General features: G+C 49.8%; 1 protein-coding gene across 2 annotated transcripts in view; it reads right to left on the reverse strand.

Moving 5' to 3' along the window:
• Nucleotides 1-3,733: 3,733 nt before the first annotated feature.
• Nucleotides 3,734-14,421, reverse strand: part of LOC142818438 (protein FAM222A-like) — a 195,289-nt gene continuing 184,601 nt past the window's right edge. For both annotated transcript variants that reach the window (XM_075897850.1, XM_075897851.1), the window contains exon 3: nucleotides 3,734-11,259. In XM_075897850.1, coding sequence (XP_075753965.1) covers nucleotides 10,016-11,259 — 1,244 coding nt within the window. In that variant the 3' untranslated portion in view covers nucleotides 3,734-10,015. The remainder of the gene's footprint in view (nucleotides 11,260-14,421) is intronic.

The raw sequence follows: 14,421 nt of genomic DNA on the forward strand, positions 1-14,421 counted from the left end.
CTGGTCGTCCCACTGCTCCATGGCCAGCCAGTCCCACCAGTTGGAACTGGTGTCCGGCCTCCAGAAGCGTTGCTCCACTGTGGGGTGCAGTTGCAAGGGCCTCACTCCCGCACACAGGGAGAGGGTCTCAATGATGAGCTTGGGGTCGAGCTCATGCAGGACCATGAAGGCAGCCTGCACAAAGTGCTGCGCAAGCTGCAGCATGGCCGTGTGGGGCCATCGCATGCCCAGGGGCAGCTCCGGCTCCATGTCAAGGAGTGTGCTGTGGTGTCCAAAAGCTGGGCAACCAGAGCATACACTGCAAATACTTTGCTGTCCCTCGCAGAGGTAGCAAGCAGAGAACTGTCTGTCCAGGGGGGTCTCTTTAAGCACGTGTCTCAGATAGCCTTAGGCAACAGCACCAGGAAGCAACTGGTGACCTAATGCCCTTCCTGAACTGGTTCCGGGTGGCCTTAAATGTGAGAGAGAGAGCGTCTACACGAATTGGAGACTTTCAAAATAAGCTTTTCTGGAAGATCTCTTCTGGAAAATCTTATTCCAAAAAAAGCCTGCAGTCTAGACGTAGCTTCAATTAGCCAGATAGGTGCGGCCAAGTTTCCTGCAGTCCCATAAAGTTTGTTTACAGCCACCAGTCCTGGCTTTCAGTGTTCTGTGCTGTTATTTAGCTCTAATTTACCCCTCAATGTCCTCTAACAGCACAGCAAGCCGTGGCAGTGTTGGTGATGCTGCTAGACAACACTGACCTCCCATGGTCCAGCAAATTCTCTGTTCGACACCGATCCGGTCCCAAGGGTGCCTGCCTAGAGAGGTTCAACCTCTATAGTCAAAGGACAAGCAGCCATGGACACTATTCTGAGGCAGCTGAGTCTGCTCCTGATGCCTGGGCAACTTGGCAGGACCAAGGACAAACTCTCTTAACCCAGCCACCAGCCCATTCCACTCCTCCAGCTACACCTGCAACCACTCGGTGGAGATGCAGGTGGCTAATAGCTGGCCAAGGCATGGCACTATTTATCCTGGCACCCCCTAGCTCCTTTGCTTTTCTTTTCTTCGACTTTTCTTCTCAAAGCTGTAGCACTCCACACCACCCTCTTGGCTCTGGGCTTACATCTGGGTTCCAGGGGTTTTCCTAGGGCGAGTTGTCATGATTGATAGTGACCCAGGTGGCACCATATCTAATTTGGCATCCTGCAAGGGGGTGGTGGGTATGAGCAAGATACATCATGATCTGAAAATTCCAATAAAGCAAAGCAAGAGTGCTCGCCTGCTCTGCTTACTGCTGGGGGAGCAGGCAGCGGCAGCTGAGGCCTTATGCATTTCAGGGGCACAGACATGCCCAGAGGGAGGCATCACCTCTGCTGACCCAATGGGAGAAGTGACATGAATGGGGTGTGAATTAAGGACATCTGTCTGAAGACTTGTTTGCCTAGTGGCTCAGTGGTACTGACAAGGCCCCGGAGGGAATATGGGAACGGGCCCAGGAGCTACGTTCCAGCCAGGTGTCCTAACTTTGGAAAGATCCAGGGTTAGCATGACTCCCTTAGGTATGTGGAACCAGTTAGGACACGGTAATTAGACCCAATGTAATTGCATGGCCAAGGCTGCTGGGGCTGGTAAAAAGCTAGTTTCTCACTGCCCACAACCAGTGTCCTTCTAAGGTGCGGGGCAGCCCAGCTTCACAGGTGATTACTCAGCCCCGCCTAGAGAGAACACTGCCCAGGACCCACCTTTGATGCTGGGAATTACCTGCTGCGCTAGAAGTGCTAGTACTTGGGTTGCAGACTGTGATCATGCCCACTCCCTGCACCCCCGAATCAGGAAATCACTTCTCTTACTTGCCGGGAGTGCCAAAGTCCTGAGATAGAAATGTAGCCGTGTTAGTCTGGTGTAGCTGAAACAAAATACAGGACTATGTAGCACTTTAAAGACTAACAAGATGGTTTATTAGGTGATGAGCTTTCGTGGGCCAGACCCACTTCCTCAGATCAAATAGTGGAAGAAAATTGGCATGACCATATATACCAAAGGATACAACTTAAAAAAAATGAACACACATGAAAAGGACAAATCACATTTCAGAACAGAAGGGGGATGGGGGGGTAAATGTCTGTGAGCTAATGATATTAGAGGTGATAATTGGGGAAGCTATCTTTGTAATGGGTAAGATAATTAGAGTCTTTATTCAAACTTAGGTGTAAAGTGTCGAATTTAAGCATGAATGATAGTTCAGAGGATTCTCTTTCAAGTGTAGTCTTAAAAGGCCTTTGAAGTGGTTGAGACAATGTCCTTTCTGGTTCAAATGGAAAGCAACTGTTTTTTCTTTGTGATCTTGTCTGATATCTGTTTTGTGGGCATTGATCCTTTGGCAAAGTGTCTGAGACGTTTGTCCAACATACATAGCAGACGGACACTTTCGGCACATGATAGCATAGATTATATTTCTGGATGCGCAGGAATATGTGTTCTTGATCTTATAACTCACTTGGTTAGGTCCAATAATGGTATCAGCAGAGTGAATATGTGGACAAAGCTGGCAACGGGGTTTGTTGCAAGGGAAGGTACCAGGGTTGGTATTAGTGTGGTATGTCCTGTGGCTGTTGGTAAGAATCATCTTGAGGTTAGGTGGTTGTCTATAGGAGACTATGGGTCTGTCTCCCAGAGCCTCTCGGAGTTTAGTATCCTGTCCAGTATAGGCTGTAGTTTATTGATAATGTGTTGGACAGGTTTAAGTTGGGGGCTGTAGGTGATGACAAGTGGTGTTCTATTGTTGGTTTTCTTGGGTCTGTCTTGAAGTAGATGGTTTCTAGGTATTTGTCTGGCTCTTTCAATTTGCTTTTTTATTTCTCCGGGTGGGTAGTTGAGGTTTATAAATGCTTGGTAGAGATCCTGAAGTTTCTGGTCTCTGTCAGTGGGATTAGAGCAGATGCGGTTGTATCGAAGGGCTTGGCTATAGACGATGGATCGTGTGGTGTGTGCTGGATGGGAGCTGGAAGCATGTAGGTAACTGTATGAGTCAGTGGGTTTTCTGTAGAGTGGTGTCTAATTTTCCCTTGTTGATTTGTACTGTGGTGTCCAGGAAGTGGATCTCTCGTGTAGAATGGTCCAGGCTGAGGTTGATGGTGGGGTGCAGGTTGTTGAAATCTCTGTGGAATATCTCCAGTGTTTCTTGGTCATGCGTCCAGATCAGAAAGATGTCATTGATGTAGCATAAGTAGAGAAGGGGTAAAAGGGGACGGGAGTTGAGGAAACGTTGTTCTAGGTCAGCCATAAAGATATTAGCATACTGTGGGGCCATGCGTGTACCCATGGCTGTGCCGCTGATCTGGAGGTATAAGTTGTTCTCAAACTGGAAATAATTGTGGGTGAGAACAAAGTTACATAGGTCTGCTATCAGATTGGCAGTGGTGTCCTCTGGGATAGTGTTTCTAATAGCTTGTAATCTGTCTTCATGTACACCACAGTACACATTTTCTTCCACTATTTGATCTGAGGAAGTGGGTCTGGCCCACGAAAGCTCATCCCCTAATAAACCATCTTGTTAGTCTTTAAAGTGCTACATAGTCCTGTTTTTTGTTTCAGAAAGTCCTGAGAGTGCAGCCTGTGTTTAGCCCAGTGGGACAGGGCCTCGGGAACCTTTTCCAACGCTCCCCACCATTCCTGTCCCCCATCCCTGCACAAGGGCTGAAATGATCCAGGAGAGGCTGTGGCCAGCAAACAAAATCCAGAGCACACAGACGATGACATCCTGATTTTACTTTGGGAAAACAACATTCGGAGACAGCTTGTGGGTTTTGTTTTTGGGTTTTTTTCCCCCCGTTTTCTCTCATTTTTAAAACAATATAGTGCAGAGAGCACTTCTCACAGTAGAATATAATGGTCAATTTTAGTATAAAAAAAAATTCTCAGAGCTTTGTAAATGCACTTAGTGCTTGAACAGGCCTTTAAGGGTACAGTACCTCTTTTCCGAGCACAATCACGTTGGGTTTTGTTGGGTTATTTTCCTTTCAACATCAAAAAACTTTGTATTTTTCTGTAATGTAGAACCGCTTTTTAAATGAATAGATCTATTAAACACATAATTACATATACTGAATAACAGACTGTAATGGACATTTCTGAATGGTTTAAAAAAAGAAAATGAAGTATGCAAATTACAACCTGGTACAAAGGCTAGATGCATTACATGTGATTCTACTTCTCTTCACCTGCAAGTTGCCTCTACAACAGAACAAAGGTATAATTGACAGTAAAAAAAATCTTGGAAATCTTAGAATTCATTATGTTCCTGTGATGAGACCTAAGTACACGGTGGGATGAGGAGTGGGGGTGACAGACCACTCCCCTGAGCAGGCTTTCCAGAGCCTGGAGACACCATAATGGCTCCCTATTCATCTGGTAATAAATTCCTTGCCGGGTGCTCAGCTAGATTTACATTTGTGCACAGCTGGATCAGCGAATGATCAGTTGGTTTGAGCATGATGGAGGGAGATCACAAGCCCTTTAATTTGGAATGGGGCTGCAGGGGGGCTGTTAAATGGGTGTGGATTCTTTTACAAAACAGAACAGAGGCCCTGTCATTTTGCTTCTGCTCTCTTAGACTCTCTGCCGTGGGGGCAGGGGAAACGCTTGGAAAACTGCAATGAGAAGGGTAAAATATCCTTAACCTTTGTGCCCTTTTTGCTCACACAGGTCCCTGGCTCTTTAGCTTAATGTTGCTCTCCCCCCAGCCTGAGGATAACTGAGCAATGAAACCTTTTCACAGAGAAAAAAGCATAAAAACTGTGTGATATAATTAAAGTAATGCACTAGGCACAAGCAATGGGGGCAGGCAGGGGAGGGAATGAAGGAGGGGACACTGTAGCAGCCAATACATAAATGTATATTTAACTAAAAAAAAAAATCTGTTTAAGAAAAAGAAAAACACTTGAAAACTTGAATAGCCTCCAGACTGTCCCCAATTATTAGCTTTACTCAAAGCAGTGCAAGTGCAAGACTGTAATTGGATGCAGACTGACTAACCTAGTGAGGAGGCTTTAAACTAGGTTCGATGGGGGCAGGTGAGCAAAGCCCACAGGTAAGTGGAGAACATGGAGACCTGGGAGACAGGTCAGAAATGGGAGGGAGCATGGGCTATAATGGCAGAGAAACATGAGGGACAAGGCAGAATTGGGAGGCAAGAGCAAATCAGTATCTTAGATGCCTATACACAAATACAAGAAGTATGTGAAATAAGCAGGAAGAACTTGAAGTGCTAATAAATAAACACAACTATGACGTAGTTGGTATCACAGAGTCTTGGTGGGTAATACACACAATTTGAATATTGGTATAGAAGGGTACAGCTTGCTCAGGAAGGATAGGCAAGGTAAACAGGGAGGAGGTGTTGTCATATATATTAAAAATGTACACACTTGGACTGAGGTGGGGATGGATGTAGGAGACAGACATGTTGAGAGTCTCTGGGTTAAGCTAAAAGGGGTAAAAAACAAGAGTGATGTCATGCTAGAGGTCTACTACAGACCACATACCCAGGCAGAAGAGGTGGATGAGGATTTTTTTAAACAACTAACAAAATCATTCAACACACTGGATTTGGTGCTGATGGGGGATTTCAACTATCCAGACATATGTTGGGAAACTAACACAGCAGGGCACAAACTATCCAATAAGTTCTTGGACTGCATTGGAGACAACTTTTTATTTCAGAAGGTTGAAAAAGCTACTAGGGGGAAGCTGGTCTCGCGGAAGACCTCTCAAATAAAGGAGCTGCCGGTCATATCGGAGCCCTCGGAAGCGGCGAAGGAAAACGTGCGCCAGCGTGCTCCACACGGCACTACCTACATCATATAGGAGCCTCTGCAGGGCCTGGAGGTGGAGGACACGAACCCGTGTGCGCAAATATGTCAGGCCCTGCCCTCCCTCTTCCAGGGGCAGATGGAGAACCCCTGCAGAGACTCCAGAGCTGCTGGATCTGATCCAGGAAACCCGGGGTCGGGATCAGGGTGTTGAGATGGTGCCAGAGCATGGACAGGACCAGTTGGTTCAGCACCAGGGCCCTCCCAAGTAGGCAGAGGCACCGGAGCAGTCCTGTCCATCTCCACAACCACTCAGCCACCCTGGACTCTAAACCTTACCAGTTCTCCGGCGGAGAGGGATGCATAGCAGAGAGAAAAACGCCGAGATAGAGCAGCGGACCCACGCTCGACCTGATGGCCTGAAGCGCGGGTGGGAGGGAGCCGGCCCGCCACCCATCCCCGACCACCAGGCCAGAGCTCTTGACCCAGTTGATCCGCCCGCGCCAGGTCTCCCGGGTCCTGGACCACGAGGAGCACGTCGTCGGCATACGACGACAGGACCAGCCGCAGCTCCGGCTCATGGAGCACCAACCCCGTTAACCTCTTGCGAAGGAGACGGAGGAAGGGCTCGATGGCCAGAGTATAGAGCTGGCCCGACAGCGGACACCCGACGTACCCCCTGCCCGAAGCGGATCGGTGCAGTCAGGGTCCAGTTGAGCCTGACCAAACACTCCGGGGAAGCGTACAGCACCTGGAGAAAACCCACAAACCGGGGCCCGAAGCCGAAGGCCTGCAGGGTGCCCAGGAGATACCCGTGGTCCATCCTGTCGAACGCCTTCTCCTGATCCAAGGACAGGAGGGCGAATGACAGACCATCCCTACACCCGAGCTCTAAGAGATCCCGGACCAAATAAAGGTTGTCAAAGATGGTACGGCCCGGGATGGTGTAGGTCTGGTCTGGATGGACCACGTCCGCCAGTACGGACTTGAGTCTCAAGGAGATGGCTTTGGCGATGATTTTATAGTCCGTGCTGAGGAGCGAGACGGGACGCCAGTTCCTCAGATCGCAGAGGTCCCCCTTCTTCGGCAGTAGGGTGAGCACCGTTCGCCTGCACGATAAAGGAAGGACCCCGCTCTCCAAGGACTCGGCCCAGATGCTGGCAAGGTCCAGGCTAAGAACGTCTCAGAACACGCGGTAGAACTCCACGGTCAGCCCGTCCATGCCCGGGGATTTGTTCGTGGGCATGAGACGGAGGGCTTCCAAGAACTCAGCCAGAGAGAGAGGCAGCTCTAGCCGGTCCCAGTTGCCTGCGCTGACTGTCGGGAGTTCGTTCCAGAGAACTCTGCGGGCGTCGGCGTCGGTTGGATCCGGCGAGAAAAGGGAGGCGTAGAAGGCACGAGCCCTCTCGCGCATCTCCACCGGATCCGTGAGGGGGGTGCCATCCTCCGCCAGAAGGCAGACAATGGGCTTTTTCACCCCCCTCTTTTTCTCCAGGGCGTAAAAGAAGCGGGAACCGCGATCCATCTCCCTGAGGAGGTGGATGTGGGAACGAACAAAGGCACCCTGGGCCTGAAGGTCGTTGAGGGCCTGAAGTTCCTCCCGTTTCTCCTGGTACGTTCCGCAGAGGGGTGGATCTCTGGGGCCAGTGGCCAGCCGCCTCTCTAGCTCTAAAACCTCCCGTTCCAACTGCTCTATCACTGCATCCCTCCGCTGGCTGGCCCTCCGGGTGTAGTCGCAGCAGAAGAGCTGCGTATGCACCTTCCCCACATCCCACCACTGCCGCGCCTAGGGAAAGGTGCGCTGCCGCCCACGCCAGGCCAGCCAGAACTCCCGGAAGGATGCTACAAAGCCCACGTCCTCCAGCAGGCTGTTGTTAAAATGCCAAGTGGTGGTCCGAGAACGGGGCTGGCTGAATGCTGGAGGAGTGGGCTCGAAAGAGATGATGACGTGAGAGATAAATGCGGTCCAATCGGGAGCAAAACGACCGTTGACCCTCCACCCGGACGAAGGTAAACGCTGCATCCTCACCCGGGTGGAGGTCATGCCAGTTGTCCACCAGGGAGTGTGGGTCTATTATCTCCCTGAGGACGTCCGTGGCGGCCGGGCACCGCTCGGTCGCCGTGCAGTCTCGTTCCTCGAGGGTGTAACTGAAATCCCCGCCCAGGATGAGGCACTCGCGAGGATCCAAAGAGCCGAGGAAGGCGGACACCCACTGGTAGAAGCGGAGCCTCTCTGGGCCATATGTCGGGGCGTAGCTGTTAATGAGATTTAATGTTAGCCCCTCTACCTGGACCCGGAGGTGCAGCAGGCGGCCTTGCACGACCTCGGCAGTCTCCAGCACCTAAGGCTGCAGGTTCAGAGAGAACAGGGTCACCACCCCGGCTCGATTGGCCGACAGGTGGCTGAAGTAGACCCTGTCTCCCCGCTCCAGCTGCCAGCTCGCTTCGGCGGCCGACACGTTATGGGTCTCCTGTAGGAAGATGACAGAGTACGCCCCCCCTCCCAAAGGAAGGAGAGTACCCTACACCTGCAGAGTCCCGACCCACAGCCCCGGGTGTTCAGAATGGCAATAACTCTAGGGGCCCAGATGGCAAGAGGCCCCTCACAAACACTCACCCCCGCAAACTTGTGGAGGGGAATTAAGAACCCCAGGAGTTGCTGTAAAGCAGCCCCCTTACCTCCTCCACTCCAGAGGGAGTAGCAGTCACTGGAATGGCGAGATCCAGGCCTGCAGCAGTGAAGAAAGGGGCCAGGCAGTCCCCAAAAAGATGGAAAATAGGGGTCCTCCCCCACCCAGGGTGAGGGCAGCAGAGACCCCCCATCCACCACCACACCCCCAGCAGCTCCTGCAGCCAGCTGAGAGGGAAGGCAGGTGTGTGGAAGGAAGCTGCCTGCAGATAGAGCAGGCAGAGAGAAAAGGGGACCTGGCCCAGAATGCAGCCTGGGCCCACCTGCCACAACCCCAGTAGCACCCCCCCCTCCCAAAAAAGGGGAGGGGAGGGGTGCAGGGGAGGAAAAAGCACAACAAGCCCAGACCAGCAGCCTGTTGTGCTTACTGGAAGAGGAGTTCCTCTCTCCTCCTCAAGGTCACGAGAGAGAGCAGGTGAAAGGGCTTGGTGGCAGGGGAGAGAGGCAGCTCTTGCAGAGAGAGTCAGCAATCCTGGCTAATTAGAGGCAGCTGAGACAGGGCAGCTGCAAATCAATTAAGGTTCAGGTGAAGCTGATTGGGGCTACCATGAGGCCTCTTTAAACACCCTCCCTGCAGGTGGAGGGGGGAGAGTTGAGAAGGAGTTTAAAGCATGGATGAGGAGTTTGGAGAGTGAAGGAGAGGTTTGGAGTGTGGTGAAAGACAACTGATAAGGAGACTGGAGGAGCCAAGTAGAGCAGTAGCAGCCCTGATAAAGGCTGCAGGGAGATGCCAAACACCAAAACAAGGTGAGTGAATCTTATACTGTGACTCCTAAACTGGGGGACAGTGGCCTGGCCAGGGACCCAGGAGTGGGATTGACTCTGCTACACTACCACCTTTGAAAAGTCATGGAAGTTGGGAGAGATTCTGGAAGACTGGAAAAGGGCAAATGTAGTGCCCATCTATAAAAAGAGGAATAAGAACAACCCAAGGGTATGTCTAGACTGCATCCCTCTGTCAGCAGAGGGATACAGGTTAGGCAGGTTGACATTGCAAATGAGGCAGGGATTTAAATATCCCATGCCTAATTTGCATATAAATGGCTGCCGCATTTTGCCAACTCAGCGCTTTCTGGTCTCAACCAAGCTGGATTGGCATGGAATTGTTGGGGCTCCTCGTTTACTTAAACCTCTCCTCAGGACTGAGCACAGGATGGAATTGGGGGGGGGGGTCTCCCACATGCAGAACGGCCTGGTACACGCGCACACATGCACAGCGAAACCTTCTCTCCCTGGATAGCAGCAACTTGTAGCAATTCCCTGTTCACATTCGTGGAAATGAAACGACTGCTTTGGAGCTCGAGAAACAAGCATCTCTTCAGCCATGGCTTCCAGGTGTATCCAGTTCAATGACTCCAATTCATTCCAGAGTCTTTGGGGGCCCCCAGCCCCTTTCATGAACCACCCTGTCCCCGTGCCCCTGCCCAGCCCTCGCTTCATTTCGCCACAGACCCTGGCGGTGCCGGAGAGGAGAATGGATGCCAGCTAAGTTCCCACCATGGCCTTTTGTTTGGAAAGCAGCATCAGGCTCTTATCTGTAGACGGGCAGGCGGATGTGGGCGTGTTGATGGTCCAAGAGTCTTGGCACAGACACAGTCTCATAGCCCTTGCCCAACATCTGCTCTTTGATGCATGGCGGATGGATGTCGTTGATGAGATACTCCAGCGACTGGAGGCTGTTGCTCAGGATGGAGGTATTGCAGAGCGTTTTGCTGGGCAGTCCATCAGGGGGGACCACACCGAGCTCACGGTGCCCGTTGGCGACCTCCTGGGGGTTGTAACAGTCGCTGTTGGGGGTGACCAAGATGCTGTTCCAAGTCGGGGCAAAGTACTGGCCCACCGAGAAGTTGCCATGCATGCCCACACCGTTCAAAGGGGAGGAGCTCACCTTCTCCACCGCCCCCGTCAGGGTGTAGGGGCGTGAGACCCCCGCACATGTCTCTGGGGACTTGCTGACGGCCCCCCCCCCGCCACTGCCCCCACTGTACATTCGCAGCTGCTGCTGTTTCTGCTGCCAGAGAAGGTAGTCCATGCTGTCCGGGTAGATGCCAGCCTTGGGAGCGACGGGCATGGCCAGGTTGGTGCTAAGGGTGAGCTCGGCCCCTTTGCGGCAGTCGGGCAGGATGGCACCGGCATAGGCCACAGCAGCGCCTGCCGTTGCCATGGTAGCGAAGCCACTGGCCGCGCCGTGCTTGGCTGGGCTGGGGTTGGTCACCACCACCCCTTGGCAGGCCTGCTGGGCGCCCTGGGCCTGGCACTGCTGATTGATCTGGTAAATGATGCTCTGGATGGAGGGCAGGTTGGACTGCGGCAGGCTCAGGTTCCGGCCCGCGAGCGGGATCACGGACGTAGCCACCATCACATTTGGGGGCACTGGAGCCTCGAGCTGCTTCTGAGAACTGTGGTAATTCAACTGCCCGGCGCACGAAGGACCTGGAGCTAAAGTGCTTGACACTGGGTAGGGGGCGACAGCCACCTGCGCTGGGGACATCTTAGTCCGCTTGCCCTCAGAGTTCTTCATGATGCTTTTGCTGGAGGCCTTCACGATGGCCAGGAGGCCCTGGTAGCTGCTGGCATGCCCGGGGTAGGGGCTGTAGCGCTGCCCGGTCGTGTCGTACCCATTGACCGTGCGGTTAAGGTGCTTGTGCTGGGGGACCCTGATGTTGGTGGGAAAGATCTTGATCGTTAGGGGGCTGTTGGCAACTTTCTGTGCATAGGCGTCCAGTTCGGCGGGGCTGGGGTAGCGTGGCGAATGCATGGAGGTCACCGTTTCACCTAGGAGACACAAACCAGGCAGGGCATTAGACCCAGCAAGGAACACCACCAGCATGCACATGACGAGAGGCACTGGCAGCAGGGGATGGTGCAATTGCTGTTTAGAAAACGGTTTGGGACATGTGGCAAAGGGAGCTAGAGAGCACGCAGAAATAGGGAATCCTTCATCTCAGCATCCTGCTGTTAAACATCCTGACACCCATGGGACTCATTCTGCCATTGGTACCTCTGGGGAAAACACCACACCAGCCTCCTGTGGGCATTGCCCTTGGCAATGAAGCCTGCCCCAACAGCAAGCTTGCCTCCTCACCACACCCAGCAAGTGTCAGCTGCTGTCACCAGGCTCAACCCTCCAGCCCCCTGCAGTTACTCCATGTCACATCAACAAGGGTGGCCACCCATCCTGTTTACCATGCTCCCAGTCCACGGGTGAGCAGCACATAATCCGTTTAATATGGCTGGCCTAGCATTGCCACCATCCATCCCCACAGAGAACATTTATGAGAAATACATCACTTGCAGTGGTGGATTTAGAGTTAGTGGGACCCTGTTCTCAGCTTAATTTTGGGGCCCCCTGGGGACCCAGCCAAGAAAAAGATCAGTCAGTCCTCCTGCTGCCCTCCCATTTTCATTCTTTTTTCTTCAGCCGCCTCCTATATTATAGCTAATAAGATGTAAATGAAAATAAAGTGAGGTACCTTAATTTGTTTTGTAGTCTGACTTCTTTTTCACAGACCACTTGAAAATTGCTGAGGGTCTCGGTGGGCCACTTAATGATCTTTCCAAATATTCAGAAGCTTCAGGGGGTAGCCAAGTTAGTCTGTACAGGCTAACGTAAAAAACAACAAATGGTCTGGTAGCACTTTAGAGACTAACAAAACATGTGGATGGTATCATGAGCTTCTGTGGGCACAGCCCACTTCCGGTCATCTGAAGAAGTGGGTTGTGCCCACGAAAGCTCATGCTACCATCCACATGTTTTGTTAGTCTGGTAGCACTTTATAGACTATTTGTTGTTTTTTACATTTTTCCAAATATTGTTTGTACCATGAGCTAACTATTGTAAAGTGCTTTGGATAAGAGCGCTTTATAAAAAAAATTATAATAACCTTTCTTCAGCCCACCTGAATGGAGTTCTCGAAGCACAGTTTGAGAACCTCTGGTCTAGATGGACGCTTGTATTTGCATTAAGCTAATGTGAAAAATGTGTAAAAACAAAATGTATTGATGACGCATGAATGGAAAAATAAAAGTTAACTTCCTCTGAAGAAACTTATTCAATTTGAAAAAAAAATGTATTCAGATTGTTTTCTTTCTACACTTTTTGTTTACAAAATCATGTGTCATTGTAAGTAATGTTTTGTAAAGAGGCACTTTCAATTGTCAATATTGCCGAACTTGTCAAATGTTCCTGACTCGTTGTATTTTGCAAATAAGTGTAACTCATTTCAATACAGAAAAAGAATGTTCACCAGAAACATTTGTGACAGGGACTGTTAAAATATTTTCAGAATGGTTTCTACATTTGGGAAGGTTGCCTGCAAACCGTCATGTACAAGTCTATAGAAAACAGGTGAGCTCGAAGCACAGACCTCATCATTTTCGATAAAATGAATTAAATGTTTCACTTCATCATCAAAAGATTTGTGTCTATGTCCTCTCGGTAAATTGTCTTAATTTCTTACTGTAGTGGTTTTTAGCATCTTCATCCATACTTCTGTTTAAAAAACATGCAAAATAAATCAACAGTTTTCTTTAGAGATTCACCTCTACTCCGCAATTGAACTATTATTGTGTCACAAATAACATTGACGGTCTCAATGATGATCTTCCCTTTTAAATTGATTTCATTGTCTCTAGTTTAATTGAAAAATAGCTTCCTGGGATTTTTATGCTTTTCGTCAGCTGTATCAGCGGAACCTATATTTTCAGCATCTGCTTCCACGGACCTATAGTCATTTCGAACTTCAGTGATAAAACCTGTAACGGCAGCTAACAATTGTGCAGCGTTCAATAAATTTGTATCAACTTCTTGCAGTGATTTTCTGATGCCATTAATTCTTTGAAGTAAATGGCTCCACAAAATAGTAAAAACAGCAATAACATACTTTTCTGCTATGGGTTTTGCTTCAGGTTTTTGCATGTGGTTTTTCAGAATTTAATGTAGCTATGTCTAATAAGATTCTCTTTAAAACATCATAGCTCATTTTCAAAGCCAAAACAGCATCTGCACAAGCAGGCCACCTGGTGTCACAAATTCTTTTCACTGTCAAATGTTTTCCATGTGCCTGCTCCAACTACGATTGTAGCATACTCCACCACTGTGCAGAAACCAAAAAAAGGCATGCGTGTTTTGAACAAAGTAAAAAAAAGTGTAGCTCCTTCACAAGATGCACCTACAACGTTGCAGATTAAATTTAAGGAATGGCTGCACCGTGATATGACTAAAACAGAGGGATTTGCATTGTTCAGTCTTGCCTGTGGACCTGAATATTTTCCTGCCATATCTGCGGCATTACCAAAGCTCTGCCCACGACAGTTTTTGATGTCCAAACCTAAATTTACAACGATTTCCAAACTGCTGTCTCTAGACATTCAGATGTGCGGGATTTTACTGGGACAAAACAACGAAATCGCTCTACAACTTCACCATTGCTGGTCACATATCTTAAAATGAATGTTAATTGGTCTGCGTGCCTCACATCTGGTGTTGAATCGACTATTGTGGAATAGTACTTGGCACCCTTTACTTCATCAGTGAATTGGTTTCTGAGCTGCTCTTCCCTTATAGTAATGAATTCATTGTAGGTTTGGGGCGTTAAAACGTTGGTCTTCCTTGACCCACAATACTGATAATTTTTCAAATGTTCATTGAGAAAATTGTCAAATTCACTGAGATATTCAAGGCCAATTAAAAAATGACCTTTTCCATTTGTCACTGGTGACTCCACATGTCCTCTTGAGGTGTGTCTAGACTACAGGGTTTTGTCGACAAAAGAACTAGGCAGTTTTGTCGACGGCGGTAAACCTCATTCTACGAGGAATAACGCCTTTTGTCAACAGAGTTCTGTCGACAAAGCGTTATTGCATCGACACTGTCCTTTGTGTCTACACTCTCATGTCGACAAAGCGCCTTGCTTTGTCGACAGAACTGGATGCAGT

This window comes from Pelodiscus sinensis, chromosome 15 (genome assembly GCF_049634645.1).
Source record: "Pelodiscus sinensis isolate JC-2024 chromosome 15, ASM4963464v1, whole genome shotgun sequence".
In the NCBI taxonomy this organism is placed as follows: Eukaryota; Metazoa; Chordata; order Testudines; family Trionychidae; genus Pelodiscus; species Pelodiscus sinensis.